The 12,399-nt window shown below is 41.0% G+C and overlaps 1 protein-coding gene across 1 annotated transcript; it reads left to right on the top strand.

Moving 5' to 3' along the window:
- Positions 1–494: 494 nt before the first annotated feature.
- On the top strand, positions 495–9,634 carry LOC106587194 (alpha-parvin). The gene is made up of 13 exons (XM_014175312.2): positions 495–799; positions 3,477–3,566; positions 4,626–4,696; positions 4,817–4,919; positions 5,076–5,216; positions 6,223–6,338; positions 6,439–6,497; positions 7,518–7,537; positions 7,698–7,759; positions 7,846–7,914; positions 7,996–8,097; positions 8,204–8,276; positions 9,150–9,634. Exons 1-13 carry the CDS (start codon positions 664–666, stop codon positions 9,224–9,226), a joined length of 1,119 nt encoding a protein of 372 aa, XP_014030787.1. The 5' UTR covers positions 495–663; the 3' UTR covers positions 9,227–9,634.
- Positions 9,635–12,399: the final 2,765 nt, after the last annotated feature.

Below are 12,399 nucleotides of genomic sequence, written 5' to 3'. Positions count from 1 at the left end.
CAGCTCCCACTTGCCTGGTCAGCTGTGCTAGCTAGACCAAGTTCACCAGATCATTAGCAGAACGAGGTAAATAAGCGATCATGTATTGATCTGGCTTAACACTGATTGAGTCCGCTGCCTTGTCTTACCCATTCTCCCCCACTAAGGATGGGGGTTCCTTGAACAAGTTTATTACACTCCATGTTAGGACTGCAGAACAAGTGTGCTGTATATCATTGGTGATATTTCCTATATTGGCCTTGTTCTAGAAACATGGAAACTCATGTTTACCAAAAGTAAAATAAAACTGACGGAGAATTATATTGCTGAAAGTAATTAAATCTGGATAGCGGAAAATACGTTTGATAATTTCGTTGGACTTAATTTTCCTATGAATAGAATCGAAAACCCTCTGATTATTTTATATTATCGGCTCATGCTTCACTATACCGTTATTCCTCATAGCTGGCCATAGGCTACCTTATTTTTCCATATCCATAAAAAGTGGGTGGGAACGGGATGTGTACGGGAATCAAATAACAGGGAGAAGTCGGATGGCTGCGCAAATACTTGGAATTCCGGTTCCGTCGTTGTCTATTCCGTAAACTTTGACAAGCAGAAAGTTGTGTTTCTATGATAGGCTACAACAGTCTCAATAGCTTGAATATCCAGTAAAAACTGGAAATGGCTTCTTCGCCACAGAAATCACCTTCTTCTCCCAAATCTCCGACTCCAAAATCACCACCTTCAAGAAAAAAAGATGACTCTTTCCTCGGAAAACTTGGGGGAACTTTGGCCAGAAGAAAAAAGGCAAAAGAAGGTTAGTTCATTAGGCTATATTTTTATTATTATTAAGGCATCTACATAAAAAGGTTGACGTCACGAAAGCTAAATTAAATAAAAAAAATAAAAAATAATACGATTCCTGTTGAACAGTAAGCTACATTTGGCTATATGCTATAAATAGCCACATTCCACCGTTTTTTTCTTCAGAATGAATCATTTTGTTGAATAGATTAATGACAGTTTTTGCGTGAAAACAAGTTAAGAAACGTTGCTATATGGTGCTTTCAAGACAACTGGGAACTCGGAAAAAAATAGGTCAAATCATGACGTATGTGATCTTCATGTCGGAAAGTCGGGGCTCTAGAAAGATGCCCGAGTTCCCGACTTTGAATTCTGAGGTGGATGAAAAAAAAACATTCTCAGTCGGAGCTCGTTCCCAGTTGTCATGAACACACTGAAGATTGAAGTCGGAGATTTCTGAGTTACAGTTGTTTTGAACGCGGCAATAGTATAGGCTGAGTAGTAATTGCTGAGGTGTGTCTATTTCCATGACGTCATTTTGTTATTACATCAACGGGGATGGTGATTGAAAGGCCCTCTTCATGTTTGATGTCTGAATCGATCATCAAATAACTGTGATAATAATTTGGATGATTTTGTTTTTGGTGAGGGGGACAGGATCTGTTTGAGTTGTATTACATTGTGTTTGTCCAAGCCATAGCAGAAGAAGGCTGTGTGTGTCTGTGTTTACAGTACACATGGCTGAGCTACTGCCATGTAAGGATAAGAGGCTGCTGATATTCCATCACAGATGTGTTCACCAAGGAATGAGGAAAAAGTCACATGCTCTCTCCATCACAACCACTGCCTGAGTTCAGACCAGAGGCTGCCAAGGCTTTCATAGTTTCACATTTATTTCCCTGTGGCTCAGTTGGTAGAGCATGGTGTGTGCAACGCCAGGGTTGTGGGTTCAATTCCCACAGGGGGCCAGTACTAAAAAAAAAAGAAAAGAAATGTAATGTATGCATTCACTACTGTAAGTCGCTCTGGATAAGAGCGTCTGCTAAATGACTAAAATGTAAATGTAAAAAAATGTAAATCATACCTTCAATTAGGTATTAATTAGACAAGCGCTTGAGTTTTCGTTTAATATTTTTGGTAAATGAGCAAGCATCAAGTATGATTAAATGTCTGAAGCACTATTATTGTTTATAATGTTTCTTGGAAGACACTTTGACCCATTTTTATTCATTACATTTGAAGCGTATCTTTTGATAAAGACATGCCCTATATATACTCCTGAGGGGCATGTGAAAGTGAGTGTGCAGCTGAGCCCCATTCACCAAAATACTGAACTGATGTTGTCCAACCTGGTCCTGTAGGGGTCTGTTCTATGGAGGGCCTCTCCACTGCCATGACAGCCACATACAATATTTCAATTATATGAGCGTTATTGTAAACCATGTTGTGTCTCTGCCTGTGAACCGAGGAGCAGTCCTTTCAGATCAGAAAGACGGAGACAGACAGAGAGGTTTACATTATCCAGATGATGCTTTTGCGTTGGTTAAACAATTTGTTGAAGAACCAAATGGATGCAGCTCTTTTAGTGTGAGGAAGGAGGAAGGTGTCTCTGTGGGTTAGGCCTGAACAGCAGAGGGAGATCTTGGTGTTGATTACTAACAGGATGTTGACATCTCCAGGGGGCGCTTTCTCTGTTTGGGAGGAAACTGAAGAAAAAAAAACAATCGTAGTTTGTTCTGCAGGCCTTTATCACATTATGTTATGCAGCTCTGCATCAGTGCTATAGTGATCTTACTGACATATCAACTGGTCCGGACAGGAACTAGCAGTGCTGGCACCATGGCCAGGCAGAGTGGTCAGGTTGTCACATCACCTGTGTGAATTCCCCACATGTGCCAATTTGCACGACGCCAGGCGAGGTAAGTGAAATGATCAGGGAAGGAGGCGGATGCTCAGGATAGCAGCGTGAGACCGAGCCTAGATCTATGAACGCCTAGCAACTGGAGGGAGAAGATGGCCTTGTCCTGTGTGGGGCGATGTGTCTCAGAGAGAAAGCTTTTTTTCAAAGAGGTAATGGCTATCAGCATGGTCTGAGGTATCAGAGCAACTGACCATGAATGCTTAGTTAATAGACATACACTCTCTTACATCTCCTCAAATTTACAGTAATAGTGTGATTGGCTCATTCTGGGAATCTCCCCATGTAGTATTATCACTGGCTACAATGAGGCGCTTCATCTTATTGATCAAAGCTAGACTGAGCTCTCTCTCTCCTGGCTAACCCGAACGTGACCAAAGAGAACCGGTTATAATTAGAGACATGCGTTGTGAGCCAACTCTTCCTGGTAAGACCAATGTGCCATAATACTGACAACCTGGCATGAAGAGCACAGCTTAACCTGAAGAAAAGAGCCCTAAATTGGGTGGAATGAGTGTAGAGGACAACCTTAGGTGAGTGGAGGAAAGACTCACTCGCTCTGTTATTTGTGTACATGTGAGCTTTACTGCTGAGATGATGAGGGCCGATGTTGTGTGTTCCTGATGCTATTTGACTTGCCCTCCGATTTTCTCTGCTGGACACATTTTTTATGCCTATTAACTCAATGGAGGTCTCAGCACAGTTGTATAATAATTAGCCTGTCACACATTGAGTCAGGCCACTAAAGGTCTCTGCTTCTCTGCTTTTGCAGTGTCTGAGCTCCAGGAGGAGGGCATGAATGCCATCAACCTGCCGCTCAGCCCCATCCCCTTTGAGCTGGACCCAGAGGACACCATGCTGGGTAAGGCCTCCATCTTCACTCCTGCAGTGTATCGCATGCCCACACACACAGACACACACACACACACACATACTCTCTCTTTCTCGCTCTCTCAAATCAAATTTTATTTGTCACATGCGCCGAATACAACAAGTGTAGACCTTACTGTGAAATGCCTACTTACAAGCCCTTAACCACCATTGCAGTTCAAGAAGAGTTAAGAATATATTTACCAAATAAACTCAAGTAAAAAATAAAAACTAACACAATAACATAACAATAACGAGGCTATATACAGGGAGTACCGGTACCGAGTCAGTGTGCAGGTTAGTTGAGGTCATTTTTACAGCAGTCTTATGGCTTGAGGGTAGAAGCTGGTAAGTAGGCGTTTGGTCCTAGACTTGGCGCTCCGGTACCGCTTGCCGTGCGGTAGCAGAGAAAACAGTCTATGACTTGGGTGACTGGAGTCTCTGACAATTTTATGGGCTTTCCTCTGACACCGCCTATTATATAGGTCCTGGATGGCAGGAAGCTTGGCCCCAGTAATGTACTGGGCCGTACTCACTACCCTCTGTAGCGCCTTACGATCAGATGCCGAGCAGTTGCCATACCAGGTGGTGATGCAACCGGTCAGGATGCTCTCAATGGTGCAGCTGTAGAACTTTTTGAGGATCTGGGGACCCATGCCAAATCTTTTCAGTCTCCTGAGGGGGAAAAGGTTTTGTTGTGCCCTCTTCACGACTGTCTTGGTGTGTTTGGACCATGATAGTTCGTAGCTGATGTGGACACCAAGGAACTTGAAACTCTCGAGCTGCTCCACTACAGCCCTGTTGATGTTAATGGGGGCCTGTTTGGCCCACCTTTTCCTGTAGCCCACGATCAGCTCCTTTGTCTTGCTCACAGTGAGGGAGAGGTTGTTGTCCTGGCACCACACTGCCAGTTCTCTGACCTCCTCCCTATAGGCCATCTTCATCGTTGTGTCGTCATTAAACTCTCGTGCTCTTTCTCATTGTCTATATTCTAAGTGTGTGTGTGTGTGTGTGTGTGTGTGTGTGTGTGTGTGTGTGTGTGTGGTTCTAGAGGAGAATGAGGTCCGCACCATGGTTGACCCTAACTCCAGGAATGACCCCAAACTGCAAGAACTGATGAAGGTGTGAGAAAAAAAAGACTGCTGTATGTCACAATCAAAGCATTGGAAAGCAATACTGTGTGCCTTGTGAATGTACAATTTGTATGTGCCTGTTAAATTCCATATAATGTTTTGTATGCAGGTACTCATAGACTGGATCAATGATGTGCTGGTGGGGGAGAGAATCATTGTCAAGGACCTGGCTGAGGACCTCTACGATGGGCAGGTTCTGCAGAAACTCTTTGGTAAAGTATTTCATTCCCTCCAAAACATCCCTTCTATGCTTGCAATGCAGCACATTAACCTCTGGTATTTATCTGATTCCGATTGGATTTGATGGTCCTCCCTGTGTTCTCATTGTATGTGACAATAAAACATATTTATTTATTTTTGTATTACAGAGAAGCTGGAGGGTGAGAGGCTGAATGTGGCTGAGGTGACCCAGTCTGAGATAGCCCAGAAGCAGAAGCTGCAAACAGTTCTGGAGAAGATCAACGACACTCTGAAGGTCTCAATCAGAAACATCAAATGGACCATTGATTGTAGGTGACATGTTTCACAGAGCGCTGTTTCATTCGAATCCCTGGTATTCTATTCATTTGTTAATGGTTTTTTTGGAATGTTTTTGATCAAAATTATTATTATGCCAATGGTGTGTGTAAAAGACAATGTAAAGGTGATGTAATAAGGTCGTTATTTTTTTACCCTGCTTGTTTGGTCATTTTGTTGGGTGACAGAGAGGCACAGAGAAAGTTCACATTGGACTAATCTGCACCCTGCTGACCCTCTGACATTATGACCATAGAAGTAATCCCTGTCTCAAGTGGTGGGAGGTCACGGTACTCAGCAGGTCAACGAAAAGAAACGTCCTTTTTCAATTAGATTTTTTGCCATGTTTATTTTTTAAGAATATGCTGAAGCCATGTTTTTTTCCCCATTGGTTTATTATTCTTTGGTGTATTGCAACCTTCTAATTCTCTTAAATTGCAGTTGAATTTTCTTTTTATCCTTTGTAGATGATCTAAAAGCACTTGAGGAAATCAATAGGATTGTTTCTGACTGTGATCAAAGGACAGCTAATCCCTTTGTTTTTCACTCATATCCTCCCATACAGGTTCTCTAAATAGTAAATGTAATATTTTTGTGGTAAATTATCATGTTTGGAATTCCATCTTTCAAGAAGCTATAATTTGCAGCTCGAGGTATCAGTCACATGAATCGCTTTGACACTACAGAAAACAAGAATGGAATGGGTTGTTAAAGTTTTCTAACAAAGGCACATTACTTCTACCCCAAAGACACAAGTTCAGTTTGTACATGACACTGAGTTCATCGTTTTGTTTTTGACCTTTGTTTAACTTTCAACTTGGCATTGTGAAAGCTGAGAGTCACCTATCTTGATAATTGTGAAAAATATAATTTCTTCTTATCTAAACCCTGCTCCAGTGTGCCAGCGTGTGCATCATCTGTTTAATGACAATGCCCAGTGGATGTACTATAACATTCCACTCATTCCTTCCCTCTTTCCTTTCCTATGTTCTCCCCTAGCTGTCCATGCTAAAAGCATCGTGGCCATTCTCCATTTATTGGTGGCGCTGTCTCAGCACTGCCGCGCCCCCATCCGTCTACCTGATCATGTGTCCATTCAAGTTGTGGTTGTACAGGTACAGTTCTTTCCTGATACATTTTGTACTATGAAAAGGGAAACCCTGAAAAAAAGTTAAATTTTTGTCAAATGTCATAATTGTCTGTTTTTCCCCACAGAAACGGGAGGGGATCCTGCAGTCTCGCCAGGTTCAGGAAGAGATCACAGGGAACACAGAGTATGTCTTCACTGTCATCCTTTTTAACTAACTATGTACAGATGTCTGGATGAAACTACCCAACTTGTCCTGTCTTCCACAAGGCCTTTATCAGACCCTCAGGGTATGAAGAGAAAATGTTGGAAAATTGTTTACAGAGGCAGCCAAGAAAATGAAGGCCAATGTTTAAGGAAAGAAGGCCTTAGAAACTTGTCAGTGAAGATTATGTTAATTGTATCATTTGCTTTCCATATTCGAAGTTAATGGAGGTATAAGTATGAGGGACGAGAACTGAACACAATCATGTACTCTGCCTTGGAAGGGTCATTCAAAACAAGGTGATTATAGGGCGAATCACATGTCTGTAAATATCTGTTTACAAATTAGTCAGCAAATGAGTCCGCTGGGCATTGAAGCAGTTTGAACTATTGAGGGACTGATGAGGGGAATGGAAGGGCCTCTCCCGGTCTCGCGTTAAAGTGGAAAGACAATGCGGACACGCCAACTCCTTGGGGGGTTGATATGGACAGTTGGAGCCCCATGCTGATGGGCAGATTTAGTGAGGGGAGGGGGGTTCGGGGGTTCTGCTCCTGCCAGCCACACCACTGCTTTATGGAGCTGCAGCTGATTAATAGTGGTCCAACGGGTGCAAATCAGCTCTGGAGATAAGAGGGAGGGGGCCCTGGGCTGTTGTCCTGCGAGGGGCAGCAGCTGCTGAAGCATGTCTCTGCTGGGGAAGATTGGACCGTGAAGACAAGCCACTGCCTCCCGGGCACATGTCCACCAGGCAGGCCCACCACACAGCGTTTGATCGGACTGCTCCTGGGATAGAACCACAACACAAATCTCTTTGTTTGTCTTTCCGCCTGGCCTTCTTGATTAGACCATCTGCATTCAGTTAATATTTTCCAGTTTAAACAAAGTCCTAGTTAATTTCTTCTTCTCATTTGAACTTGTCTGTTTCGTCTAATGTCTTTCTCCAGCGCTGTGATTACACAATACGATACCAGTGCTGAAATACTTTGGTCTCTTCTCTTGCAGGGCTCTATCAGGAAGACATGGTAAGCATTTTCACTTTGTTCAAATGAAAGAAAAAATGTGTCATTTTACCATGCATTCATTTTAGTTTATTAGCCATTACATTATTAATCTTTTATTACTTATCTGTTACTAAAATGAACATTCTGTTATTGTAATCATTTAATCTCCATTCAATTTCAGAGCGAGATGCGTTTGACACCTTGTTTGACCATGCACCAGACAAGCTGAATGTGGTGAAAAAGGCAAGTCTCCATCCTAATTCGAAAAATCGAAGGTATTCATTGTTTGTGTAACATTTAAATTGACTGAATACTTGCCCTTCTTGCAGACTCTGATCACCTTTGTGAACAAGCACTTGAACAAGTTGAATCTGGAGGTGTCTGAATTGGACACACAGGTGAGATTACTTAGTTTCCCTTTTAATATACCTGGTTATGAACATGGTCATTATTAGTATGTTTTTCTACCTGTCATGCAGTTTGCTGATGGCGTGTACCTGGTGTTGCTTATGGGACTGCTTGAGGGCTACTTTGTTCCTCTCTTCAACTTCTTCCTAACGCCAGAGCATTTTGACCAAAAGGTAGGCTACATTGTAAATCGGACTAATTTTCATCTCTTACAAATAGTTTACAGTGAGCTGCTTGCTGGGCTGGCAGGGCTCATGCTGGATCTCTTTTCCCATATAGGTGCACAATGTGGCTTTCTCCTTTGAGCTGATGCAAGATGGCGGCCTGGAGAAACCCAAGCCACGGGCAGAGGGTGGGTGACTTCATTCTGTACACATACATTGTTTCTGAAAGAAAGATATGTGACAGCAGAATTTCAACATTTTGTCTTACGGGATAAAAAAAAAGGCAGTATTTTTCCCATTGGGCGGTATTGACTCAACACTCTATATATAATCAGAGCATGCCTTCTAATCATAACAACGAAGAGAGAGCGCACATATTTCCATTTTAGTCATTCAGCAGACACTCTTATACAAAGTGAATAATAGGCACTACTTTGCTCAAGCGCAAATCAACAGATTTTTCACCTAGTCTGTCGGCTTGGGGAATCGAACCAGCAATCTTCCAGTTACTGGCCCAACGCTTTTAACCGCTAGGCTACCTGCCGCCCTATTTGATGTGGGATTACTTTTTCCCCCTGGGTATTACTATGTGACCGTTGTGTTAATTGTACTGAGGCCTGTAATAGTTTTAATGGTACGGTCAAGCACCTGTGAGTGGCACATGATGACTGCATTGGGCTGTAACATTAAGTGTTCCCCTTTAGCTTTGATTTAAAGGTGGTTGCATGCCAAATTATAGCAGTAGGCCTACTTAAAGCACACTGCAATCAAAACAGCTTCATGGAAGCATCTGTTTTTATTATGCATCTTTCCTCATAGAGTAGATGAAAGAGGCCAGTTGTGCCTCACTGGATGTAATGGGCTAATGTAGATTTTATAGGTGGTGTGTCTTAAGTATACAGTAGCTAGCAACAGGAGTTGGTTCCAGTTACAGGAGATGTTTGAAGAAGGTATCATATAGCATGTAAATCGTAGCTCTGAATCTGGGTAATTTTAGATTATTTTCTTGTAAATGTTTCCCAGACTAAAGTCTGCCTTTGGTTTTTATGATCTTTTGGCAGATATTGTGAACTGTGACCTGAAGTCTACGCTGAGGGTACTCTACAACCTCTTCACCAAATACAGAAATGTGGAATAAAGATGGGAACTTCACCGTTCATTCAGTTATATCGACGTATCTATCAAGCAAATGCCCTGTTTAGATATATATTTCAGGGCAAACACGATGCATCTAATAGGGAGAGCACACCTGTGTTAGCTTTGTCCTGCTGAAGGCTTACTAAAACACAAGTACAGCACAGTATGTTGTAAAGTATTTGGATATGAAAAGACAGATATATTTCAGTATTATTGAAGGTTAACTTAATGAATTATTGAATATGCCGTCGTATTGTTGAGTCATTGCCATGTTGAATTGCTCTTACTAGAGGTCGACCGATTATGATTTTTCAACGCCGATACCGATTTATTGGAGGACCCCAAAAAAAAGCCGGGTACCGATTAATCGGCGGATTTAAAAAATAAAAATTAAAAATCATTTATTTTATTTCTTTTTAATAATGACAATTACAACAATACTGAATGAACACTTATTTTAACTTAATATAATACATCAATAAAATCAATTTAGCCTCAGATAAATAATGAAACATGTTCAATTTGGTTTAAATAATGCAAAAACAAAGTGTTGGAGAAGAAAATAAAAGTGCAATATGTGCCATGTAAGAAAGCTAACGTTTAAGTGCCTTGCTCAGAACATGGGAACATATGAAAGCTGGTGGTTCCTTTTAACATGAGTCTTCAATATTCCCAGGTAAGACGTTTTAGGTTGTAGTTATTATAGGAATTATAGGACTATTTCTCTCTATACGATTTGTATTTCATATACCTTTGACTATTGGATGTTCTTATAGGCACTTTAGTATTGCCAGTGTAACAGTATAGCTTCCGTCCATCTCCTCGCTCCTACCTGGGCTCGAACCAGGAACACATCGACAACAGCCACCCTCGAATCAGCGTTACCCATGTAGAGCAAGGGAAACAACTACTCCAAGTGTCAGAGCAAGTGACGTTTGAAACGCTATTAGCGCGCACCCGCTAACTAGCTAGCCATTTCACATCGGTTACACCAGCCTAATCTTGGGAGTTGATAGGCTTCAAGTCATAAACAGCGCAATGCATTGCGAAGAGCTGCTGGCAAAACGCACGAAAGTGCTGTTTGAATGAATGCTTACGAGCCTGCTGGTGCCTACCACCGCTCAGTCAGACTGCTCTATCAAATCATAGACTTAATTATAATATAATAAACACACAGAAATACAAGCTTAGGTTATTAATATGGTCGAATCCGGAAACTCATCTCGAAAACAAAACGTTTTTTTCTTTCAGTGAAATACGGAGCCGGTCCGTATTCTATCTCACGGTGGCATCCCTAAGTCTAAATATTCCTGTTACATTGCACAATCTTCAATGGTATGTCATAATTACGTAAAACGAGCCAGGCAATGAACGCAAGAGCAGTGACACAATTTCATGTTAGCAGGCAATATTAACTAAATATGCAGGTTTAAAAATATATACTTGTGTATTGATTATAAAGAAAGGCATTGATGTTTATGGTTAGGTACATTGGTGCAACGACAGTGCTTTTTTCGCAAATGCGCTTGTTAAATCACCCATTTGTCGAAGTAGGCTGTGATTCGATGAGAAATTAACAGGCACCGCATCGATTATATGCAACGCAGGACACGTTAGATAAACTAGTAATATCATCAACCATGTGTAGTTAACTAGTGATAATGTTAAGATTGATAGTTTTTTATAAGATAAGTTTAATGCTAGCTAGCAACTTACCTTGGCTTCTTGCTGCCCTCGCGTAAATAGATGGCATCCTCGTGGAGTGCAATGTAAGGCAGGTGGTTAGAGCGTTGGACTAGTAACCAGAAGGTTGCAAAAACGAATCCCCGAATCCCCCCTGAACAAGGCAGTTAACCCCCGTTCCTAGGCCGTCATTGAAAATAAGAATGTGTTCTTAATCTGACTTGCCTAGTTAAATAAAGGTGTCAAAAAAATAATATATATATATATATATATATATATATATATATATATATATATATATATATATATATATATATATATATATATATATAATAAAACAAAATCGGCAAATCGGTGGCCCAAAATACCGATTACCAATTGTTATGAAAACTTGAAATCGGCCCTAATTAATCGGCCATTCTGATTAATCGGTCGACCTCTAGTTCTTACCCATGTCATTCCGGGCCGACACCGTTTGAAGTCTACTTGGATTCACTTGCAACTACATGAAGGATCAGAATATTGATGTATTGATTGTATGACAGCTGGGTTTGTGCTTATCAAAGTACTTTGATACTTTACTTCCATCTTTTGAAAGAAATCAGAAGCTTTGAATTGGCTCAGAATGTTTTTGATTGTTGTGCTTAAAGCAGTGGGACCACATACAGTACGCACTATTAATTGATATACTGCCATGCTGCATATCTTTACCTTTGTTTGGTTTATGTCTAATTTTATATATTTTAATACTGGTCATTGTGCTTTAAAAATAGTCTACCTTTAGTGACATTTTGGCTCATCATTTACCAAAGATAGTCTTTTAGATAAATGATATGAAGCTGTTAGTCTTAAAAATATTTTGTACTTATGCAATCATGATGTATGGCTAATTTTGACTATTTGTTTATAATCTATTCATAAAAAAAGGTTTGCAAAGTAATGTTCCAGTGCAGTGTTTACTAAAACTACAGAACAGCAAGATCCCAGTACAGACTTCCATATATTATTTTTTTTAAGTCGAGCAGAGTATGAATTCAAACGATAAAACATACACTATATTCAACAGAACTAGCTAGTAGTGCTGAGAATGTAGTGTGGGAGTTTGACCAAAATTGATTCCGTTGTGTACTTTAATTTGAAGGTCGTAATCATTTCTTTCTATGTTGTGGTCTGAGTGCAGGTTTGATTATGGGCCTTGTGCTGTAGCAAACTTGTGGCATTCCTTCCCATGAAAACTTGTATGCTCTGTATTGTTAATATGCTATATCATCAAGTGAAATATAGAAGAGCACAAGAAAATGTGGCACCCGAGTGGCGCAGTGATCTAAGGCACTGCATCTCAGTGCTAGGGGTGTCACTACAGACACCCGGGTTCGAATCCAAGCTGCATCACAACCGGCTGTGATTGGGCTGTGCGTAATTGGCCCAGGTTTGGCCGGTGTAGGCCGTCATTGTAAATAAGAATTTGTTCTTAACTGACTTGCCTAGTTA

Source organism: Salmo salar, chromosome ssa26 (assembly GCF_905237065.1).
Source record: "Salmo salar chromosome ssa26, Ssal_v3.1, whole genome shotgun sequence".
Taxonomy (NCBI): domain Eukaryota; kingdom Metazoa; phylum Chordata; class Actinopteri; order Salmoniformes; family Salmonidae; genus Salmo; species Salmo salar.
This window is presented reverse-complemented; position numbering and strand designations above follow the sequence as displayed.

Coding starts and splice junctions, on each gene's coding strand:
- LOC106587194 (XM_014175312.2), top strand. CDS start 664: ATGGCTTCTTCGCCACAGAAATCACCTTCTTCTCCCAAATCTCCGACT. Junction 3,567..4,625: donor CCCAGAGGACACCATGCTGG/GTAAGGCCTCCA, acceptor GTGTGGTTCTAG/AGGAGAATGAGGTCCGCACC. Junction 8,098..8,203: donor CAGAGCATTTTGACCAAAAG/GTAGGCTACATT, acceptor TTTCCCATATAG/GTGCACAATGTGGCTTTCTC.